General features: G+C 40.4%; 1 protein-coding gene across 2 annotated transcripts; it reads left to right on the plus strand.

Moving 5' to 3' along the window:
• Nucleotides 1–2,241: 2,241 nt before the first annotated feature.
• Nucleotides 2,242–12,049, plus strand: LOC133899195 (putative aconitate hydratase, cytoplasmic). Of its 2 annotated transcripts, XM_062340167.1 has the most exons (21): nt 2,336–2,481; nt 3,320–3,424; nt 3,905–4,065; nt 4,141–4,233; nt 4,316–4,501; nt 4,589–4,750; nt 4,962–5,106; nt 5,193–5,335; nt 6,950–7,006; nt 7,089–7,168; nt 7,262–7,337; nt 7,443–7,628; nt 7,766–7,833; nt 7,933–8,051; nt 8,134–8,255; nt 8,391–8,489; nt 8,838–9,317; nt 9,631–9,729; nt 10,233–10,475; nt 10,836–10,940; nt 11,796–12,004. In XM_062340167.1, the coding sequence occupies exons 1-20, from the start codon at nt 2,469–2,471 to the stop codon at nt 10,911–10,913; spliced, it is 2,715 nt and encodes a 904-aa protein (XP_062196151.1). In that variant the 5' UTR covers nt 2,336–2,468; the 3' UTR covers nt 10,914–10,940; nt 11,796–12,004. The 2 variants fall into 2 exon arrangements, with proteins under 2 accessions (XP_062196158.1, XP_062196151.1); XM_062340174.1 differs by lacking the exon at nt 10,836–10,940 and having other exon boundaries at nt 2,242–2,481; nt 11,780–12,049.
• Nucleotides 12,050–25,691: the final 13,642 nt, after the last annotated feature.

Consider the following 25,691-nt stretch of genomic DNA (forward strand, 5'->3'; position numbering starts at 1 on the left):
TTATGTAAATGATCATCCTAATGATTAATCTGAATATAATTTGGACAGTTTCTCACACATGGCCACCTGAATTTAATCATTGTATATGAAAATCACTCTTTTGTTATAATATATTCTTTTACTTCTTTATTATTATATCCTGAATTAATTTCACATGTGTGAAACACGTGTGTAATTGCTCATTACAATAGATTGATGAGAGTCTTGCGGCCAGTTTATATGGAGTACATGATAACTTGGATATCAAGCTAGTAATCCTAAAGATAAGATGAAATTATGTCAAAATTACAATCAATTAATTTAACTATCATATATTGCCATAGCCAGATCTTTCTTGATCATACCATATACTAACATATGCAAATAACTTGCATGACGGTTCAAACCATGCACCCAAGGCGATATCACGATGATATTGAAGGGTTAGCTTGATACACTGGAAGTGCAGCTAGAAAATTACGGTGTACTAGACATTACGCCAGCTGGTTACAATTTAACGAAAGAAAATTTTATAAGATCGGATCTTTTAAAAGACCCACTCTCCTCGCATGACACATGTCTTCTGCTCTCTCTCTCCTACATACGTGCCAGCCGTTAAATCAGAAGAGAGACGGCGTGAATTAGGATCTCACGGGGATCTTTCACATGAGATCTTATAAAATTCTCTTCTCAACTTAACTAGCCATTGACCCGTGATTAGTGGCAGTTCCAACGAATAGCTAGGCTAGATCAAGTCGAGTGGCGGAAACAATTGGGCCTAGAGTCTCTAGATCTATCTAGCTCTCACAGTTAAATGAAAATCAACGGGTAATTGTTGCTTCTCCATTGATCAATCTCCCACCGGCCTATTCGTTTGGAACGCGACCGAACGCATATCACAGGCCAGCTGGAGAGAATCTCGTTTAAAATCATCGACTTGTAGCTTAGCTTCCTCTTTTATTAATCCACGCTGGTTCGCTTTTGGATCTGCGGGACAGGTTATTTGGGTTCCCCACTCGCACGATGATCACATGCATGCATGCATGCTGCACTACAAACTGGCACCTGCACACACACGCTCTGCGCGCTTGGATCTACAGGCAAAATTGTACGTAAAGCAGGCCACCGCTTGACTGATGGGATCGGCCGCGGGCCCTCTTTAAAATGTGGCCGGGTGGCTGGGTGCGACGTAGGGTTCGTGGGGTGAATGAACATGGAGTCACATGCTTCGCGCTCAGGTCCGGACGTCTCATCACATGGCTACATTTCACACGCATAGCATCATCACTGCATAAATTCACATCCAACACTACTACAAAACGCCGAGTGCGATTGGTTCAAAAAGAGTGAAGACATTCGATCCACGGCCTCGTCACAATGTTCCATTAGATTTTTAACTACAGAGCACGTTCGGTTCCAGCAAAGAACCGACTAGATTTTAACACCATCGGTTCATGGTTAGAATCGGCTATGATGTATTGGTTATTGTCATATGTTCTAGCCATGAATCTATTATGATAATATCACATTCGGTTCAAGCACAAAATTGATTGTGGTGATTAGAGTTTTGTTCGTTGGTAAATAAAATTTACCGGATGTTACTAGTAAGCAAGTTTTATCAGATATGCTGAATAAAATTTAAATAAATTTAAATAAAATTTTAATAAATATGATAATTTTTTCTACCAGGTTCCACCGATAGACCTGATAAACTAGATATATCGGATATACCGGCCCATAATTTTTATCCCTCTTATAATTTGTTATCATAGTCGGTACAATTTTGGTTTGACTGTGATAATCCCAATATCACAATTGGTTTGACTCTTCTCGTAGTCGGTTTTTTGCCCTGACGGTGATAATTCTCGATTATCGCAATCGTCGGATCTGAAACTTACTATGTTAGCTGTTCTGAACTGACTATGTTAGCCTTCTTGTAGACGAGATAGATGAATACATGGAGCTCATCAGCTTCGAGGTACCGTGAATCCTTGCCAGGCTAAGATGTCGAGTTCCTTTGGAATCTGTATCTCAAAGGATCTGAAAAAAGTTGTCGAACATTTTGTGAAACAAGTCGCGGCAAGAACAATTTCACCGGCACGGATGATCAATCAAATTTGTACTAGCGTCTTCTGTTCAGTATGACAGTATTGCAGCCTCCGAGACGGGTGATCAATCAAATTTGCACGGATGATCAATCAAATTTGTACTATCATCATAAAATATGCATGCACAAGCTTCACGCACTACTTCCGGCCAGTTTCTTAAACCCTCCCTCCTCGCTCTCTCTTCGTCCGTGTATAAAATGGGTCCTCCTCGTGAGACCCCTCTCATCGTCTTCAACTCTTTTGCCTCCCTCCATCTCCACCCCGCTCATTGCCCGCGTCGCGCCCAGGTGCCTCGCGCGCGGCTCCCGCGGCCGTGAGGACGGTCGGCTCGCCGACCGCCGGAACGTTCGGGCTCCTGCCGTCGAGTGGTTCCAGCAGAAGATGGCCAACGCAGGTGCGCGCGCCGTCACGTGATGATCTATCTCGGTAGCTGTTTTTTTTTCGCCGGGGCAATCTCGGTAGCTGTTTCAGAAACGAAAAAAAATAGTATGTAAAATTTTTCCTTCTTTTTTACTCAAGTGACCTAAGCGAATTCATTAGGATAGGCCCCGGCTGCCCTCAAAAGACTTTGCTGGCAGCTCGTGCTCAATTTCCGACAACGTTATATTTAGTCTCACATTAAAAATTAATGATGAAGGAGTATGATATAAAAAATGGAAAACCTCTTACCTATCAGATTAGTCTTTTTTGGTTGAGTTAGTTGAGAACTTTAGTTATAACTTCGGTTGAACCTATGTGTATAACAAGTCCATTTAGACCTAGGCTAAGAGCATCGGCTCGTGGATATAGCAAGCTGGATCCGCTGTGCACCCTACCACCTAACAGACAAGAAAATGGCAGCAGCGAGTCACCCCGAAAACAGAACCATACGCGTGCGGTGCGGGCTCTCACCACACCACTTCGTTTTTCTTCAACTAGCCAGGTTGGAGAAAATCAGCCTAAATGCACACGTTGCTCATGTACCTGGTTATCCCTATATATTCTTCTCGGGATATGTCAGTTTCCAAAATACGACTAATCTTCAACGATCCACCAACTTGATGGCATACCCAATTTACTTTAAAGACGCGTCTCTGTTAAAATATTATTGATTCTCCTGAACTTTTAAGCGGTTTGGAAATGAAAAAATAGCTTTCGCAATTCATGGCATGAGGTAGCCAATTTATGAACGAACAGACATTGACAATGGTTTGCTTATGCATTAAGAATCTTGTTGCTTGTCTTTGCCTCAGCTACTAAGCATGCCTTCAAGAATATTTTGGCGAGCCTCCCTAAACCTGGCGGTGGTGAATATGGGAAGTTCTACAGCCTTCCTGCACTAAATGATCCGAGGATCGGTAATTTCTATGCTTGGTTCTGGAATATTTTGAGTTTCTCCTCCCTTCACTTCACAATTTACATTCCTGTTTGAATTGTGCCTGTTGAGTCTGACTTCTTGCATGTTTTATACATGCTAATTCTTACATATATAGCCATTGGCATCTTCAACTCTGCTGCGTTCTGTCACCTCCCTTCAACAAGAGCGTCGATTTGCCAGCTCTTTATTTTACTTAGTTATCCAGTGTTTCAAAATGAACTATTTCATTGTCTCTTCTTGAGAAAGCTAGAGTTCCCACACTAAAATTTAGCTTATGAACCTATATATTTTGCTTGAGAAAATGACATGATTATGCATAACGTGTGACCTCTTAGACTTTTACTTTGTGTACTTATAGAAATTACAATGCCATATTTTTTAACATTATGCTTGTACATTAAATTCTTATTGTTTCTTAACTAACGAAAAAAAATTCTTGTTTTTTTTTTTGCTCTATCAGATAAGCTTCCCTACTCTATCCGCATTCTTCTAGAGTCAGCTATCCGCAATTGTGATAACTTGCAAGTTACAAAGAATGATGTCGAGAAAATCATCGATTGGGAGATCACATCTCCAAAGCTGGCTGAGATACCATTCAAGCCAGCAAGATGTCTTCTAATGGTTTTGAACTAACACATGACACAAAATCTTATGGTTTATAAACGCCTCTTGCTTATGGTTGGATCTACTCTCTAGGACAACACTGGAGTCCCAGCGGTTGTAGACCTTGCAGCTATGCGTGATGTGATGGAAAAGTTTAGCAGTGATCCCTACAAGATCAATCCATTGGTACATCTTTTCTCGTTGTCATCTCAAAACTTCTACTCCCTCCATTTGACAATACATATTTTCATTTGGAGTATACATGCAGATTCCAGTAGATACTGTTATTGACCATGCGGTGCGCGTGGATGTAGCAAGGTCGCATGATGCATTGGATAAAAATATGGAGCTCGAGTTTGACCGCAACAAAGAAAGGTTTGGTTTCCTTAAATGGGCATCTACTGCTTTCCACAATATGCAGGTTTTCCCTCCTGGTTCTGGTACTGTACACCAGGTAAATGCTCTAGATCCAAGCAAATTTTATATCTTCTATCCAAACAACTCTTCAATTTCATTTTTTTAATTTGAATATAATCTTTAGGTCAATATTGAGTATCTTGCCCGAGTTGTCTTCAACACAGATGGCATTATGTACCCTGACAGCGTGGTTGGCACTGACTCACACACCACTATGAGTAATGCTCTGGGTGTTGCTGGTTGGGGAGTCGGCGGTATTGAAGCAGTTGTTGCAATGCTTGGGCAGGTAAATCTCAAGTAGAGACCCAGATGCACCAAGAGCATCTCCTGTGTTTCTTTCTAATGACAAACATCACTTGTTTAATATGAGGAACGGGATTTTATCATCTATCACCACCATGTTCCTCATAAGGATAAGATTATTAGTAGAAAATGCCTATTGTTTTAGCACCTTTTGATGCACTTCCAGTTGACCTATATGTTATTATCTTATACAGCCAATGGGCATGGTTTTACCTGGTGTGGTTGGGTTCAAGCTGACTGGAAAGTTACGGGATGGTGTCACTGCTACTGACCTTGTTCTTACTATTACCCAAATGCTAAGGAAGCATGGTGCTGTTGGCAAATTTGTTGAATTTTATGGTAAGTATTGCAGAGGAACGTGCTATATATCTTCGATATAATTTAGTCGTATCTCAATTGTTTTCTCTTTTCTTTGTTATATTCAGGTGTGGGTGTGGGTGAGCTGTCTTTGCCTACCAGGGCCACAATCGCCAACATGTCTCCAGAATATGGAGCTACCATGGCCTTCTTCCCTGTAGACCAAGTGGCATTAGATTATCTCAAATTGACAGGCCGAAGCGATGAAACTGTATGTTTCACTATCCACAGACTCTTTTTGCCCATTCCATCACTTTGATATTTTGATAACAAAAATAAGCATGAAAAATATGTGGTCAAATTGAAATAATGAGCAACTCATAATAGTTTTTCATCACATCTCTGATGGTTAACGGTTGGGGGGGAATCACCATGGTGTTTTCCCCATTGGAGTTTGGTAGGTTTTAAAGGGAAAACTGTGTCTAAGTGATGCGAATTCAATGTGTGGTATGTGGTTTTACTTTTATTTAAGAACCAAACAATAGCACACCCCAGTGGCAAAGCCAGCCCCCGTTTTTGGAGCGTGGGTAAGGTCTATTTGCAGCGACGTTGGTGAGATTTTTCCCAAAGAAACACCATCTTTAACCTTGACAGCAGCACTATTCATCAACGGAGCTTCGCCGGGGCAGCCGCCGGAAGGTGGCTTCGCTACTGCCGTACCGGGATGCACTATTCATCAACGGAGCTTCACCGGGGCAGCGACCGGAAGGTGGCTTCCCTAGTGCCGTAGCGGGATACACGATAGCCTTATTGCCGCCTTTGTCTCCCTTTTCTCCCCCGCCGCCGCTTCCCTCTCTCACTCCCAGCCCCTTCTCCTCTGGCAAGCTGCAGCTCCGCACTCTCCCCTCGCCGCCCCCGTTCTACTCCACCACCCACGGCCTGGGGAGAAACCCCCCCACCGGACCGGTGCCTCCCTCCCTCTAGATGCGGGGGGTTCCAATGAACCTGTCAGGCAGCGAAGATGCCAGAAAGAGTATCAGCAGAGCATTGAGCAGTGGCATCACGCAGAAAGAGCAGCAGCAGAGGTGGTGCCGCAGAGAGCCGGAGGTTGACGACGAGTTCAGAAGCAGAGGCGATGCAGAGCAAAGAATTGTGCACGTGTTATGGCTATCGAGCAAGGTTCCCGTGTGTTCAAACATGAATTTTTAGTGCGCTGTAGTCCTGTAGCTCTATAGTTTCAAGAAACATATGCCTAGAAGTTGCAAGTGTTGTTAAAATTGTAATGAGTGTGACTCAACATGTTGCAATTAACTTTTTATGCCCCCTCCACAAGGATAGGCATGGGGATGAAGAATATTGCTTGCTGGGGAGGGTGGCATGCAGTGCCTTCCCGATCTCTAAAACCCTCTGCCCCTTATTGCCATCCTGTTTGTCTTCAATTGTTACCGGAAACAGTGTCCTGTCCAAAGCGTCGTTGTATTTTTGACTGGATGGAGTAACAATCAGGTGCAGAGTATATAGATTTTGCTATCATGCCACCAGGTGCATGTTAAGCCATTTTCCATTATTAAATAGACTTAGCTATCACATGACCAGTGTGCGTTAAGCCTTTTTCCATTGCTACATAGACTTTGCTATCACGGGATCATCAGGTGTGTGCGCGCACCAAGCATAAAACTCTGCAGCTAGTGCCTCCCGGCATCCCCTTAACCCCGACCTTCTCCCCACCGATTGGATCCCCTCGACCGCCTTCCCTACCCCGGAGGCCTGCCTCCCTTGCGGCCTCTGGCGCCTCCACCATAGTTCAATCAAATTGAACCGTAGTATATCTGATGAGTTCTACCTAAATCATTCCCTAAATTATCTTGTATTTAATTTGATTTAGGTGTCAATGATTGAAGCATATCTCCGAGCTAACAAGATGTTTGTGGAGTGCCATGAGGTACGCCTTTTTTGTGTTGCAGCACTTGAATTTCATGTATTTGTTGATTAGAAAATAAACATATCTGCATTCATGATGGCAGCCTCATACAGAACGAGTTTATTCTTCATATCTTGAGCTGGACCTTAATGAGGTGGAGCCTTGCGTTTCAGGCCCGAAGAGGTGTGGTCTTGATTAAGTTCTTCTCATTAGATAAATATTTCTGCTAATGGGGAAGGTGCATTATGCTATATTGTTTGATTTATCATCCTGTAGGCCTCATGACCGTGTCCCTTTGAAGGAAATGAAATCAGATTGGCATGCTTGCCTGGACAACGAAGTTGGTTTCAAGGTAGTTAAGCTCTCGGCAGTGTAGCATATGATCTTTGCATTACAAAATTTAAAAATGTTGTATCTGAAATTGCTCACCAAATACACGCAAAAAAAAAAACTCCAGGGTTTTGCAGTGCCAAAGGAACACCAGGGTAAAGTTGTGAAATTTGACTTCCATGGACAACCTGCTGAAATCAAGCATGGCAGTGTTGTTCTTGCAGCAATATGTAGTTCCACGAACACATCAAATCCTAGCGTTATTATTGGTGCTGGCCTTGTGGCAAAGAAAGCCTGCGAATTGGGCCTTGAGGTTTGTTTGTTCTTTCATAATGTGTTCGCATACTGTTGTATTGATTATTCTTATCTCAGGGCAGTCGGTAGCGTCCTATTGTACTTCGTGCTTTTCTCTGCTTCCTTTTGACTGTGGAACAACACACTTATCTTCAGGTGAAGCCATGGGTAAAGACAAGCCTTACCCCTGGATCCGTGGTTGCCCGTGAATACTTGAAACATAGGTATCTTCTTGCCATCCAATAGTTTTAGTGAAACATGGAATCGCAATGTGTCATATCTGACGGCATGTTTTAATCAAAACTTGTGATTTCTCCATGCAGTGGCCTTCAAGATTATTTGAATCACCAAGGGTTCCATCTTGCTGCATTCGGTTGCGCCACTTGCGTCGGCAACTCAGGGGACCTTGATGAATCTGTATCAGCTGCCATCACAGAAAATGGTACGTCTACATTTCTATGGACACTGAATACTTTTCGCTGCAACAAGTTTGTATCGCTAGCATACGACTCACTCTTGCATAGATATTGTCGTTGCTGGTGTGCTGTCGGCCAACCGTAACTTTGAGGGTCGCGTGCACCCTTTGACTCGGGCCAACTACCTCGCCTCGCCGCCTCTGGTTGTTGCCTATGCTCTTGCTGGCACTGTAAGTACTCCATGCCATGGCATTCTTCCCACTACTTATTTCCGCAGGAAGAGCTGGCTTGGTTAAATGCATGCCTTGTATGTTTTCTGCTTTCCCTGCGTGGTGTTTTAACATTACAACTTATGCCTTTTTTAGGTTGACATTGATTTTGAAAAAGAACCCATTGGAGTCGGAAAGGATGGAAAGGAAGTTTACTTCAGGGATATATGGCCCACAACCGAAGAAATCGAACAGGTACCATAACTTGAACATATAGTTTAGAGATATGTCTTTTTTTTTACTTATCATTTTGGATATGACAATATTAAAAAAAATGAAGATCCGAAGGGCAGACAACCCCTCGGTTTATCTTAAGGAGATGCCAGGACTCACTCGAACCCAGGTTGGGTTTTCAGTGAGACTGCAGTCCTCTTACCAGTATACCGCGAGGGTCTTGGCAATATGACAGTCTTTAAGTGCATATTTGACCATTACTTTTCATATGTAGTTCGGACCTGTCTCTACCATATCTACACTGGAGATGTAATTACGTCTCTGCTGAAATTCCTTTTGCAACTGACAATTTCAGCTATTGATCAATAGGTTGTCAAATCCAGCGTGCTGCCTCACATGTTCACGCAAACGTACGAGTCCATCATGAAATGCAACCAGAGGTGGAATGAGCTCTCGGTTCCGGAGACGGCGCTCTACCCATGGGACCCGAGCTCCACCTACATTCGCAACCCCCCCTACTTCGAGGGCATGGCCATGTCCCTGCCCGGCGCCCCCACGGTGAAGGACGCCTACTGCCTGCTCAACCTCGGGGACTCCATCACCACGGACCACATCTCGTATTCGGGGAGCATCCCCGACGGCAGCCCCGCCGCCGAGTATCTGCGCGCGTGCGGCGTGGATCGAAAGAAGTTTAGCTCGTACGGCGGCCGGCGTGGCAACAATGAGGTGGTGGTGAGAGGAGCGTTTGCAAACATGAGGATTGTGAACAAGCTCATGGATGGAAAGGTTGGACCCAGGACAATCCATGTCCCTACCGGGGAGGAGTTCTTTGTCTTCGATGCAGCCATGGTATGTTGCTGGTAGCAGAGATTTCAATTTAGTTTTATAATTTTTTTCGTTCATAGGCGAAGAGACTAAAATTCGTAAAATTTGTGGAAAGTTCAGTCATTTTTTTTATCATCTGCTATATGAGTCTTACATGTTAACGATAGAAATTTTCAGAATTAGATATTTCGTTTCCGGACGAAATTTTAATCCATGGCTTGTAGTATAAGTGAACATTAGAAACATCAGCATTATATTTTCTGCGGTTTAACCCAGCGACATTATCTATTGTGAACTTGTATGTACAAAAGATTTTTATAATATTGTCATGATGCAGAAATACAAGTCCGAGGGTCATGATACGATCATTATTGCTGGTGCTGAGTATGGGAGTGGCAGCTCTCGTGACTCTGCTGCCAAGGGACCAATGCTCCTGGTGCGTTCGCCGCTGCAGATTTAATACTCTGATGATCCAATCCTTCCTCTTGTTTGGTGCTCTCTCCATTCTTAAATGTTTTTCATTTTAGCTACGGGTAGAAGAATTAAATTCAGAGTAACCTAAAATGACCATCACACCTTTCTCTTATTCATGTGCGGTCTAATTGCTTACTGAAGTCTTGCGTTCTTACTCCAAAGATGTGCATCGGAAAAAAAATGACATTGAAGTAATGATCCTAGGACTGGGGTATATAATAAAAGCGTTGAGAAAAGGGTAAAAACCTAGAAGACTAAACAAAATATGATATATATCTAATTTTTGGAAGAAAAAGCATTTGGTATACATATGTACACCCTTGCCCTCATGTAGGCCTGCCCCTGCAGAGAAATGCAAAACAACACATATTTGTGACGAAATTTAAGAGCTAAAATGACAAATATTTAAACAAGAACGGGGAGTACATATGTACAGGCATGAAGCATGCGTGGTGTTTACTGCAGGGTGTCAAGGCAGTTGTTGCTAAGAGCTTCGAGCGTATCCACCGAAGCAACTTGGTGGGGATGGGAGTCATTCCTCTCTGCTTCAAAGCTGGCGAGGATGCTGATTCTCTCGGACTTACTGGGCACGAGCGCTACACCATCCACCTCCCTACCAGCATCAGCGAGATCCGTCCTGGCCAGGACGTAACTGTAACGACCGACGACAGGAGATCATTCACTTGCACTCTTCGCTTGGACACAGAGGTAATAAGACGTATTTTATTTTGAAAAAATCATCAAAAGTAAATATTGACAGTCAATTTCTTTTATAATATATTGTCAATTATTATAAATGAACATCATATTAAAAATTCTTTGAAATAGAAATCTATTAAAATAGAATTTGAGTCTTGAATATACATATAATTTGATTAATTGTCGATCAAAACTTATCAAGTTTGACTTTTTTGAAACAAAATACGTCTTACTTTTTGAATAGAGGGAGTAGATTTTAAAGCAAAAAACTAGTAGATTTGCTATTTCGATACAGACAATATTTAGGAGCTTCTAATCAGTCGGTTCGCCTATAAATCACACATCCTATTCTTGGTTTTTGTCATGCAGCTGGAGCTGGCATACTTCAACCATGGAGGCATCCTCCCGTATGTCATCCGCAACCAGTTGGCAGGACCGCAAAAATAAGTTGAAATTTATTGGCGGAAATAAAAGGTTGGAGTCTTTCAGATCTAGTTTTTTAGCATTGTGGCAATCACAAAAGGATGTATAGACATGCTAATATTGGAATATAGTTTGCTGACCCAAGAGTCAATGAACTGGTTATCCACGATTTTGATTTCAAAATTAAATGTTTGCCTAGTAAGTATCTATCCAAGCTTTTAAATGAGTACGATGTTTGGCAAAATCTTCTGAGGAGAAAGTATTTAGGCAATGAGTACGGGCTTTCATTTCTAGAATTTATTAATGAAAATAAAAAAATGTTACCCAAGTCAGATTTTGGAGAAAAAAAAACTTGGCTAGGACGCAAGTCTCCTGCTGAGAAATACCCCCTTCTTTTTAATATTACTTGAAATAGGCATGCAAATGTAGCACACGTCTTAGCACATCGCCTCTAAATCTTTGTTTGCCTTCAGAGGGCTATTATTGTACCTAAGTTGTAAGTCTGGAATGAGCTCATTTTGAAAATTTCCAACGAGCAACTTTTGCCTAAGCATGACACTTTCAAATAGTCTTCAGATAGGAATCGAGTATTTACAGTACATTTTATACATACAACTTCGTAGAATTGTAATATTCAACTTAAAGATAAAAATTTGTGGAAATTTAAGGTAACATGGTAGAATTTTTCCTGTGATATTCGTGTAGCAGTGTTGTTTTAACCACGGATAATCTATGCATAAGAAATTGGAGAGAATGCAGAAGGTGTTGTTGTGGTAACAATGACCGAACTATTCAGCACCTCTGTTTTGAATGTCATTTCACTCGATCGCTTTGTTTGGATTACATGTCAAATTGCTTTTAATTTATTTCCACCTGTTTCAAATTCGCAGTTTTGTTGTCGTTCAGGTGGAGCTGGCATATTTCAATCATGGACGCGTGATCCGCTACTTGGCAGTACAAGGGCATGGATTTTTTTTATATCAATCAATTTATGTCTATTCATGATTCTTTGGTTCCATGATATCTTCCGGTCTTCCTGATGGCACTTTGCTATGTAAACAATATCATCGTACTTGTGTATTTCTAAATGAATAATATATATGTTGTCTTGAACATTTGCTACTGGCACTTCTAATAGAAATTCTTGCACTTTTGTACAAGGCATGTTGATGGGTTGGGGAAGAATAGGGCTAAGATGGGGTTTTATTTGGTTAGTGCTCGGCTGAAATGGGAAACAAAACTAGAATACTGGCGCGCCTTGCGAGTACCTGACGGAGATGACATCGCTATTTGTCAGATGGGGACAGAGTGTTCTGTGAAGGAAAACAAAATAGATGCATGATGGACGATTCCATATGATTCCTAAGAAAATGATAGGTTTTTACCTTAAGTGCAACTTGGGTTGCCCTTTCAGCAGCAAAGAGAATTGTTCCTGCACAATCCTGATAAAAAAGATTTGCATGAGATGAAGATGATGAGAGTTTACCAGGAATTATACAGATATTTACTTGTTTAAGAAAAGAATATAATAACTGGAACACATAGATTACAGTGCTAATGGCACACATACTATAAAGTACTAAATGACATGATAGTAGTAGTAAGTGTATAGGAAATTGAGGGTTTGTCCCCAGGTATTATGCAAGTTAGTGGTAGAATATGTCGTAGAAAACCTGACTGACACTTTAGCAAACATATCATATGTTGTATTATGATTTGTGAACCTTTATTGCTAGAAAAAAAGAGTTCTCCTATCTCAAGTTCTATTTAAGTGCATTATTACAAAGATAAGCAACTACAGTTAGATTATTTTAGTGCTAGTAGCTGTTATTCCATACAAGTTTCTTAAAAGAATAATAATTCAAATATCCAATAGTTGATCCCACATTAGCTAGCATCAATTGTTATGTTCTGTTCTATGCAAAGCCAATAACTTAGTATTGGCGGGATCTGAAGAGACCTGAAATTGAAGTGTTAGTTTGAATGCCAAAAACAACAATGTGACCAGTACCATTTAAAAAAAATACCAGTACATACCAGGCAGTAAGAATGAATAGATAACTACAACCACCTTGTGATCACCAAGATGTCGTCCCCTCAATTGTTTGCATTGCTCGGGCAATATCCACGATAGTGTTCGAATGACCACCAATTTCAGGATTAGCAAGCTATGAAGCATAAGAAATTATTTTAAAGTAATGTTTAGACTTAACACAAAGTAATTTAGTAGCTAAGTGACACAAAGAACTAAGATAAGTTCAATGCCTATTCTGCCCTGAATGACTCCAAACAATGTAGCTAATAAAAAGGGACAGGGATCAAATTACTCAAAGCACATTTGAGTTTACCTTTTTCTTGTATTAATATCAGCATTTGCATTTATTTCTGTGGTTAAAATGGTTTTATTGTCATATGTAGCTTGTTATCAATAACATCAACTACAAATTATTTGAGATTTGACCAACATATTTTCTGAATTATTGAAATTTCCATCGTGAGTGTCTTAACCTAATAAATAAATAATGTAGAAATAGGCATCCATGTTACAAAGTGTACCTACTCATCTACTGTTTGCATAATTGTTGTTCGCATCATCCAACAAACAGGCAGCACAAGTAGTTGGACCATGCGTCCATTTCCTAATGGTGCTGCAACCACTGCAACATCTTTTTACCATCACCATTGGATTGTTGGGACCTGTAAAATAATTTTGCATCAGGTTCTTGAAAGAACATCGAACCCTCCTTTCAAAAAAAAAAAAAAACATCGAAACCATTAAACACAGAATTGTTGATTCTTTCCAAATAAAATTGAGTATTTAAAACATGGTGTTGAATTACCATTAAAAAAATAATGATATATTGCTTAGCAGTTTTACATATCAGATGCCATACATGTTATTCAGATAGGTGAGATTCTGCAGCTCGGCCGGTATCGGAACGACAATATTCAACACATACACAACATATCACGAAAAATCTTGACAAAGTACGATCAAAATCATGTCCGTATTTTTCTTTACAATGAAAAATCTTTGCTGAACAAAATGGGCTAGAAACCAAATCAACAACTTTTAATCTCGAATAACATCGCAAACACAAAGCAAGCCCCTCTCATGCATTTCATTGAGCATCCGGTGAGTAGCCGTATTTTTAATGTCTTCTCACATATACTCAAGCTAAGCGAAGATTGAGTCTAGCATTGCACATCCTCTATTAGGTTTATCACGAGTTTCTACTAAAAGCTAGAAACATGATAATTCTTCTAGTCCTTGCATTCAAATTAAAAGTTCAATTATAATAGTTTAGCCGCACCAAGTCTTCTAATGTGAGTTTAGAGCAAAGCAAACCAACTGCCAGTGTAATTAGTTTGTTCGTGGGAGTATGCTGTCTCAGACACTACGGGCATTGCACATTCACCCTGTATCTCTAGGAATTTTATCCTGAACTTCAGGAGAGGCGTGAAGCACAATTCAAAAGTAGCGCAACAGCACATAGATGTGAGAACGCTTGGTAAGATCACTCACCAGAAATAATGGAGTCCATCAGCCGGAGGAGTATGCACTACTACAGAACAGTACATCACTACTGGCTCCAAAATCTCATTCACTGCCGGTTTTGTAGTCTGCAGTGGGTAACGGGTGGTGATAGTCCCCGACTATCACTGCCGGTCGGGTGGACTGGCAGTGAAAGAGGTTATCACTGTCGGCTAGTGGTTTCAGCTGACAGTGATGTCCAAAGCATCACTGTCATCTGAAACTTTCAACCGGTAGTGTTTTGCCTCTCCTCCCTCTCCTCTTTGTCCTCACTGTCTCTCTTTCCTCCCTCTATCTCTCTCTCTCTCTCAATATCTCTATCTCTCTCCTCTCTATCCTCCCTCCCTCTCTCCTCGATCTCTCCGTACATGCATACTGTAAGACACATTTAATGTAAATCAATAATAAAGACACATTATTAATACATAGTAATTCATGTTCTTCATTAATACATAGTAATTAATGTCATTCATTAATATGGTGTTATTTGGCGATATATAAGCAGTCTAACCCCTTGGTAGACTTCCTCCTTGTTGCATACTCTCTACTATAAGGTACAATGTCATCTTAAGGTTTTCCCCGCATCGACGACATGATCGGTTTATGAAACTCACCATTTTGGTTGATAACAAGTTCCAGGAAGAATCTGGTGATCTGTTCTTAAAGAGCATGTATTTCTGCAGGTTATAACGCACCTGTGCGTAGTTTGGAGCGTTGCGTTTAAAGAATAGAAATAATTGGTCCTTCAACACGTATAGAAATTAAAAAGAAGGTACCGATATGTAATTTCATACCTCAAGTCCGTCTACGCTGAATGCGTGCATGAAAGTAAGAATATAAAACCTGCAGATATTGTTGCCGGGTGGTTGCCTTGTACACTTCAAGAGGAAAGGATTTGTTAGTGGAATGAATTGAACCTTTTTATTCTGTAGGCAATGCAACTTATGAATATTCTCTGCATACCGGAAAGTCAGTTTTTACATCGTACTGTTTCCTGAATGGAAAGTGGATAACACTCTTTTTACGGTATCTTGTGTATGACATGTACGTGAATATGAATATCAATTAAACTTAGATGCAATCGTAGAGAAGATTACATGATCGAGTTTACATATTTAGCATGTCGATGAGGTCTTGGTAGGTCGTATTATCTCTCTTTTGCGAGTCCAAGACAATGATCTTGCTCAAGTCTGAGTGGATGACAAGGAGGGTCTAATAAAAACTGTAGTAATATTATATCACCATAGCAAATTAGTACTAGAATCGAGTTACTCATAAAAGCATAACACCCTGGTATGCAAACACGTACTCAAAGCTATAGAGTAAGAGTACAAATTTCTTGTATTGATGGTGAAGCAGACACTTCAATAAATAGTCATCGGTGAAGTATGGACACTCCCTTACAAGTTCCTCGTTCACAAACCTAGAATTGATGAATCCTACTTTATTATCTAATTCTTTTCTGCATGCGTGAAACTCCATTCTATGAAAGAGAGAAGTTAGCCACGCAATTTCAAGGTGCAAGATCATATAACGTGAATTATATGCATAAGTCACTTACAAAGTCTACGCTCTGACTATAGCCACGTCAAGAGCATCTTACTTGTACAGTTCATACAGGTACAAGAATTGTACCCAGAAGGAGCCGTCTCTATTGAGGAAATATTCATTTGTGTATCTTACGGGGAACACATGAAAATTCTGCCTGGACTGCTCCAAGTACCACTAATGTAATTGGCGCATTTGAGTTGTAAGGTTTCTTTCTATATCTGGTTTGACCACAGGTTTGCCCAACTCAAATGGCCATGTAACATCTAACTTTGCAATATCCGCTCCTATAGTAAGCTATGCTAGTTCTTCTACTATTAATCTAGAAGAAGTTAGGAAGTCCCCAATGCTTAGAGCATCCTGAACGATTGGACCTGATTTGCTCTTGGCCTGCTTCTTACTGATACGTTTATAATCACTCAACGGCTTACTTGAAGCGGCCTCCGTATGTTTAGCTTTGGCCATATTCATAAAAAAAATTATGGTATCTTCAGGCATAATAGGTTTCAGTGGAGGTGGTGAATGATGGAAATGTCTAGTTACACTGGCGTCCATAATCTTTTTGGTTTCCTCAGCAGTGAGTGAATACACATCCTTTGATTCAAAACCCCTCTTAGATGGCACTGACTTCTTAGATGATGTCATCTGCTTGTATGCTACAGAACCTAATCGTGTTTTCAGAGCTGATGGTTGGCTTCTTGATGACACTGACTTCTTGAGCGGTAGATTTCTTCGAGGCGATGGATGGGGAGGTGGACTTCTTCTAGGAGATGGCTGAGGAGAGGGAGATCTTCGAGGCGATGGCGGTGTGGGGTGTCATGGAGAGAAGAGGTTCTTGGGAGCTATCTCTTGTGAAAACACTATGTAAGCCTTCTCTCACGCGATGAATGTGTGTTCATTCTCTCATATAGTCTTCGCCCCCTCCTCTGTGGGGTAGTCCACCTCAACATGAAAGTACTAGTCAAATGTCGTCTACTTCGACTATGGCATAGCCCTCCAATATTGAAAGTCCGTGCAAATGTTCATGGGAGCCACGTTGGAAGCCACCTTGATGGTAATGTTCCTAGCACCAATGTATAGTTCACACGATGTCAATGTTGTGATGAGGTCCACGGGATAAGTGATGGGGTTAGCTTCCGAAACTCCCGTGGACGCAAAACTACTCCGACAACCACCGAAGCTAGAGCGTTTAAAACTAGGAGATGCTGTCGGCCATTCCTGTTCGCTCACAATGGCGCCCCCTTCATGCATGAGGGCTTGCTGTATTGCTTATGCTATCTTTTCCTCCTATGTATGTTCTCTCTCCTTTGTAGTGCTTATTTTAGCATTTCAATCATCCTAGTTTGTTGTGCCTCTCGTTTTACATCTCGTTCTGTTTGGGATCTCTTTTGACTCTTGTAATTGTCGACATTGCCTAGGAATCCATATTTCCAACCCATCACCCCAACACCTTGTGTGCGACCACCATGCTCTTTGTTTCCCAATGCCAAGGTGAGCTCGTCGCTATCCCTATCTAGCTTGAAAGAGTCTTGTGTAGACTGCTCGTAGGCTTCCGCAAGCTTTTTTGCAAGAGTTTGCTTCACTTCCTGGTCTTTGGAGATAATAAAGCATAAGCTTCCATCAGACGAGTAAGAAGCACCCCTCCCAAGAATGAAGCGCATCGATCGGTTGCTCCAGCCCTCCATCTCAGGCATGACACCTCTCTCTCGTAGTTCATCTAGCTGTTGTTATCACTGCCGTTTTTTCCTCACGTACCCACGACTGCCGACTTTATGGGGGTAAAGGTTCTTCATTGAGTTTGCTTTGTTCACCTCACTCAACATTTGTGCTTCTTCTGACAACTTATACTCCGCAAAGGTTTGCCAATAATCTTCCAGTTGTGGCCATTTGCAGAAATCTGGCATTATACCTTTCTGCACATAGGTTCTGTTTAGTGTGCCCTTCCAATTCTTAAATGAAAGGCCCATGATTATTAGCATCTTACGCTTAACTACTTCCATATCTATCTCTTCAGGGAAGTCGAACTTCTCTAATATGTTGGGCCACAAGATGTCGTTCTTAATCAAATCAGGAACCACGTGCGGATCACCTTGTTTGCCAATCCATAATAAATAGTTGATGGGCACGTGATCCTTAACAGTAATCCCACAGACTGACTTGTATAACCCCAGAACTCTCTCTAGTGCAGTTGGCTGGTGAGACATCTGTGATCACAAATCATCACGTTGGCATCTTCGAGGGACCTCGGACACAATGCCACTCCTGGGATTGCTCATTGTCGTGACCCTCCAGAGCATCAAGCATCTGCGCATAAGCGAAACAACTATTGAGAACCTATACGATAATATGTAGAATAGATGCATTCATTTACTCATGAATTGCCTCATCACCTCCACAAACGTCTGTTTGGTCCAAGTTGAGGTAGTGGCTCGGGCTACCTTCTTCAGTGTTTGACGGTGGCACTACATCTCCTTCTGTCACTTGAGCCAGATTGGTGGTTGGTGGTGCCATCCCTTCCTACGAGTTTTGTATACGATGACGATGAGCGATTGAGTATTCTACGTATAAAGAGTTGATGAAGGAGGAAGATAGAGATAAAACCGATGAGGGAGGGAAAGAGGCTATCAAATGAGTGAGATAACCATAAAGGAGTCAATGGATAGAATGCATACACATACAATATTGTAATTGAGTATATTACGACCATATTTAATAAAAAAAAGTCACATCTTTCGTAGTAAAATAGGCACAAATATGCACAAAGGTACCGACAAGTGACGTATTGACCTTATAAGTCACATCATCTTACATAGAAAAATAATGATTACAACAAGAACTAATATTACGATATCTTTACACGTGAAATCAAATTTCTTCTCCTTATTTTCAAAGGTAGCCAATTTTAGCTCGGCCTGGATGACTTGACTATTGTATGTCGCAACAGTTTCCTGTTTGGACTTGTATCCTTTGTAACATGCTTCTTTGAATCTATTAACTCCAAAAAATGATATACTATAAACCACACTAATACCAAAAAATAAGAAAAACAAGTATAAAAACAGCATTAGCATCAGATTATGGAGATAATTATATACAACTGCAAGCTCAACTAGGATAGTGAAAAGACGTGCAAGGTGCATATGTAATAACCATCCCAGTCGAGCTTTACAATCATATGTATGGTCTCTAATTTCATCATTTGCAAAAGAAAAACAAGTATGAAAATAATATAATTTTTTAATACAACACGTAACATGAGTAAAAAAGAAATATAGCCTCAGTGGCTATAGAAAATGGTCTTATTAGGCATACATAATAGGAAAGATGAAGGACATTAACCAAAGTTTGGACAAATCCTTCTTCTCCACTATTATGTGAACCTAATAAGACCAAGTGCAAGTATTGTAAATAATAATGCGATAATAAGAAATGATAGCAATTCGTAATCAAGAATTTCCGATGACATGTGTACAGCAAGAACTAGACAGTAGGTGTATAAAAGTGCTCTCAGAAAATGAATAACAATTGGCCCCAGGACAATCAAGGTCCTGCCCTCTAATTGTTCTATTGAGTACATCAATAACTGGACAATTTACTAAGTTCGCATCTAGTTATTAGAACCTAGATAGAATTATCAAAAATCACATAATATCATCATGGATAGTGTTGTTGTACCAAATCAGAGAGCACAGATTCTAAAAAGGACAAGCAATTTCCTACCAAGACGGAAATAGAGACTGAACAACAGGATTCAAACAAGTAATGACATAACAAAAAGGACAAATCAACTTCCTTATTCAGAATCTGATATGTTAATCAATCTCTGTACTTACAACAACACACCATCCAGGGATCAAATTATAATAGATAGCCCACTGCAGAGACAACACAAGAAATATGTCTCGGTATACAAGTATAGAACAGCAAGGACCAAGGCAACATCTATTCTTATCATTTGAACACATAAAAGGACCACAAGTAGCATCTGCTCTTGTCATTTGAACACAAAAGGACCACAACCAGTATCTGTTCTTATCATTTGAACACACAAAAGGATCGAGGCAGCATATCTGTTCTTATCATTTGAACACACAAAAGGACCACAAGCAGTATCTGTTATTATCATTTAAATACACAAAAGGACCACAAGCAGCATCTGTTCTTGTCATTTAAACACACAAAAGGACCAGTACATAAGCATATGTTCTTATCATTTGAACGCATAAGCAGCCGGCCATTAATCAGTACGAACTTATGCTTAAACCCTAGGAATCAGAGGGGAGAAGGAGACGGAGGGGGAGCCAGGAGGCCTACCTCGACGTCAGGTGGTGGTCCATAGCGACAGTGGCGGTAGACGAGGGCGTAGGGCACGGCAGCGCGGGCTCCTCGACGTTGGGGTGCTCGTCGGGGTGGAGGCGGCGGGCTCCTCGGTGTCAGAGTGGTGGTCCTCAACGACGGCGACAGTGGACGAGGGCACAGTGCATGGTAGCACAGGCTCCTCGATGTCGGGGAGGAGGCGGTGAGCTCCTCGGTGTCAGAGTGGTGGTCCTCGGCAACGGCGGTGGTGGACGACGGCACAGGGCACGACAATGCAAGTCCCTCGACGTTAGGAGGATATTTGGCGGAGGGGCACATGCTAGGAAGGGGAAAAAATTTCTGAGTGTCAGAGAGTGCGGGCATCGAGTATTTTTATAGGGGAGGACTTTCACTCCCGGCTCAAGATGATGACCATAAGTGAAAGTGGTTCTTTACTACCGACTCAATAGGACAACCGAAGAAATATATTTCACTGCCGGCCCAATAAGTTCATCGCTAGTGAAACAACTTTCACTGCTGGTCGAATATGTTCATAGGCAGTAAAACCCCCTTCACTGCAAGTGCGAGGTGCAAAGAAATTGATTTAGCTGTGCGCGCACAGAGACTCGAAGCCACGACCTGCTCCAAGAAAGACCAAACAATTAAACCGCTGCGCTACTCAAATGTTTTTGGTTGAGTTTGTACTATCTATACTTATTAACATTCTATTGACCTAAAATTATAATACATATTTATTTAAAGTTGAACTACCTATATACCAAAATTAAGTTTTGTATATACTTAAATTTCATGGTTCAATTTTCTAATTCAACAAAACTTAAAATAAATATGTTCATACCTAAGTTTCTATATTAGGGATTGCTATATATTTTAATTTTATCGATAAATATTTTAAAACGGCAATTTACTGGGTACCATCGTAAAAATCATAAAAGTTAGAAAATACCATCGGTGTGAGGATGACATGTGGACCTTGGGCCCATATGTCATCCTCACAGCCGATGGTATTTTTCAATATGAGCACTTTTGTGATAATTTTTCCTACTTTAAATCATTAAAAATTAAAAATAAATATGCTCATAACTATAGCTAATGTAAATCATGTAATATGCTAGTGCTATTGCTAATTCATTACACTATTGCTAATTTATTAAAAATAAAAAATCAATATGCTCAATAATAAAGACATCTTCCACTGTAAACTACAAATTGAAGGTTTCATAACATAAGTGAGGTATAATTGCATCTAAAATAAATTCATACATAGTAATTAATACAATTTATCTACTTTGTCTTAACGATTCGCCCTTCATTATGATCACAACGTATATATGGAGGTTCGTCGGTGTCTTCCATGGGACCTAGGTCGACGTCATCTTTGAGAGGAAGTAGCGCGTCGAATTAATTGTTGTCTTCCTCATCAACGATATTCTCCACTCCAACAATCCTTTTTTTTCCTTGAAAAACCACGTGACTCTGCTCCTTGGTAGTTGGGTCTGGGTCCTTAACATAGAAGACATGCATAACATCATTCACAACTACAAATAGTTCTTCTCTGTATCCAACGAGTTTTTGGTCCACTGTGGTCATACAGTACTTTGTCGATCTTCACACCTCCTGGGAGTCTGACCCATTGACACCGAAAAAGAGGAACCTTTAACACTCCATAGTCGAGCTCCCAGATCTCCTCTATAAATTTGTAGTAGATCTTTCTATTTCCATTGCAGTCGTAGATATCTATACAAACACCGCTATTTTGGTTGACGCTCTTATTATCCTGAGCTTTGGTATAAAATGTATAGCCATTTATGTCATATCCTTGTAATGTGAGGATTGTAGTTGATGATCCGTGAGCCACACATTCAACTCAGCACCCTTTATCTGCTTATCCATCACCTGTCTGCATAACCAGGCCCCAAAATGATCTCTCTGCTCTCGCGCGATCCAAACATTGGACTTCCCTGGGTTTCTGGTGCATATCATCTTCTGGTGTTCTTCAAAATACGGGTCCACTACAACTGATTGTTACAGAACTGTGAAATATGCTTGCGTGAATGAAATGAGGTAGTTAGTGTGGAATGAGTTTGCACCTATCATCCCTTTCCCCTATAGCCTCCCCTCATGGCAAGATACAGGCACACCAATCGATTTGAGATTCATGTAGTCGACGTAGAAATCAAAGACCTCCTCGGTTCCCTAACCCTTAGCCATACAGCCTTGCGGCCGATTTTGGTTACAAATATATTTATTCAAAACTCCCACGAACCTCTCGAAAGGGTATATCTGATGCAGAAATGCGAGGCCAGAATTCGTATCTTTTTTATAATGTGAACAATGAGATGCACCATGATATCAAAAAATGATAGAGGGAGCAACGCCTAAAGGTGGGATAGAGTCTCAACTATGTCTTCATGTAGCTTATTTAACTTGGTCGAATGGATGGCCTTCTGTGATATCGCATTGAAGAATTTACACAGCTTTATGATTGAGTTTCGAACCTTCGGTGACAGAATACATCTAATTGCAATTGGAAGCATCTGTGTCATCATCACACATTGTATCGTTCTTGAGCCCACATGACTTCTGAGAGGGGTTGGCATGACTGGACCCCTGTAAGACTTCCTTGGAAATCGAAGCTCATTGATTAGCATGTTTCAACTTCCCGCCATACTGCACTAAGAATCAAAGGGTCGCACCCGCCGTTAGTGTTTGATGGCTCCATTGCTTTTCATGAAACAAACACCTGTGAAGGTGTGATCTCATAACCCCACAATTCTTGACCTCGAGCCAAAAACCCCTACCATGTTTATGATGTCCTTCATCAAAATACATCGAGGAGTGCTTAAGAGGCTAGAATAATAAAGATTCAGGTTCTTTTGGCAGGGGGTAATAAAAAAAGAAATATACTACCAAGATGGAACATACTTTTCCAACCAAAAAGACCAAGGTGAATTAGACATTGCTGATCTATCGGTCAAAAATATCTGCCTCCTCAGCAAATAGCTTTATAAGCTCTTAAATAAGATGAGGTTGGGCAAAGAATGCTTATGAATAAGTATTTAGAAAGTAAAGCACTTACATAGGTAGAAGGAAAACTTGAAGATTCTCACTTCTGCTTAGGGAGGGCTCGTGAAAGTAAAAAGTGAATTCCTTAAATGGAAACCTTCCAAATACAGGATGTCTCTTAGATAAGATTTTGGAATGATACTTGGCTGAGTAATAACCCACTTAGTGAGCAATATCTAGTGCTTTTAATTTACAACGTGGTGAGGAGAAAAAAAATGCCACAATTACAAATGTAATGAGAACTATACCTCCTAACATTTCCTTTCGTATGCCAATAATTAGAGATAAATTAATTGGTTGGCAAGATCTAGTGGACAAGTTAGCTAATATTAATATATCGCACAAAAGGGATACTTTCAGGTGGAGCTTGCATGTGAATGAATGATTCTCAGTTCATTCAATGTATCGATAGATGATGAATTAAGTTGTTATCTTCCCTAATAAGCGGTTGTGGAAACTTAAGCTTTCTCTCAAAATAAAGATGTTCTTATGGTATTTAGAACGAGGAGTTATTTTGACCAAAGATAACCTGGTCAAAGGCAACTAGAATGGGAGTCTAAAATGTAGTTTTGGCAACCACAATAAAAAATATTCATCATGTTTTTTTGAGTGTCACTTTGCCAACTCAATATGGAGAATTGTTCAAATTGCTTTAAGTATAAATAAGCCTAGGAGCATTAGCCAAATGTTGGGTGGATGGCTAAGTGGCATAGGGGTAACTAAAAAGAATAGTATTTATTTGGGGTGCCTTCCTAATGTTGGGCTATTTGGGTTTGCCACAATGATATTATCTTTGATAAAAGAAAAATCAATCATATCTATTATGTATGCACTTTTTAAAAGCACCTATTGGCTAAGATTCTAGAGATGGCTACAGAAGGAGGACGAAAGAGAGGATATCCTCATGGCTTGCTAAGCATTGAAAGTGATTGCCATAGACTTTTTCGCTAAGAATAGGTACAGGTTTAGTAATAGGCTATGTGTTGGTTGATTTCCATATTCATATAGTCTATGCATTTATTATATTCTCGTCAACTTGCAGCTATGAGCTGAAATGATGTAATAAAGGATAAGTCTATATGAAAGGCCATAACTGTTTCTATTTTCTAAAAAAATAAAACTAAGTATTGGTTTTGCAGACTGAAAACATGAAGAGGTCATTGACGATGACCTAAAATAATGAGTACCGGAATAGAACCAATCTGGCAGTCTCTGACTCTCGGTTACCCCCGGCATTGGGTGTCCCCTACACCTTCACTTGCACTGTAAATGACGAAGCCAGAAATGAACCTCAATGGAGGCTGACTTACGACTAGGGATGCAAGTTTCATATGTTTCAGTCGACACAAAACCCACTTTGTTAGAAATGTACTTTCACCTGTTTGTTAGTTCATTTTTTTTCTGATTTTAGAGGACAAATGAAGTAGAGTGATGGCCCATTAATTGGTTGATAGTCTTGCATCTCTACTTGCAACTGATTGAGACACTACCACGCAATCAGGTTAAACCATGGCAAATGTAATAGCCTATTCTTACGACATAGGTGATAAATGAGCACATTATGAAAATGTAGTAACGTGGTTGATACACGTTCTATCACTTTCGATTGGTATGTCATGTTACCACAATTTCTAATTGTGGTGTTATTTCTATTTTTCGTTGCAGTTGCCCCGTGATGCATCGAAGACGTAACTTGTTGCATTAATTTATTGCTACTGCCACAATTTTACGTAGTGGTAATAATCTTTGTACTTCTGCAATATTTCCAATTAAATTTGCCACATAATGTAATTTGTTGCAATGTTTCAGGGCTATTTCAACGAAAGTGTTTCATGGCAATAAGTGCGCCATATTACCACATAATTAAACTTCGCCTCGTTGAAAAAGGTGCCTATCGCCAACAATATTGGACTTATTGTAGGTTCCCTTGTAGTGACACAATTAACTCGTTTTTTGGGTTCCATCACTCCCACCAAGACACAATCCATACAGTAATTGTAAGATCTTGCCATCAACCCGTGTATTAGCTCTTTCTATACAAGTACCATTTTGTAATTTATAATTGCAATAATTGACTTACTAAAATACAGTGCCATTTGGATTTAAACTCTAACAAACTTAGAAGAGAGAGTGACGTCCTCTTTGTTAGACTACAATTCATATGCATTTGACATGCATGCATGGAGTGCTACTTTCAGTCTAATATGTTAGTCCTGTTAAATAGAAATCTTCGATTTATTCTCTTTTCCTCTACCATCAACCCGAGACTTTCAGATCTTTTGTGGAATTTTTTGTTGGAGACCACCTTTCTTTACATTTTTCTAGATATCTAAATT

The sequence above is a fragment of the Phragmites australis genome, chromosome 2 (genome assembly GCF_958298935.1).
Source record: "Phragmites australis chromosome 2, lpPhrAust1.1, whole genome shotgun sequence".
NCBI classification, from domain to species: Eukaryota; Viridiplantae; Streptophyta; class Magnoliopsida; order Poales; family Poaceae; genus Phragmites; species Phragmites australis.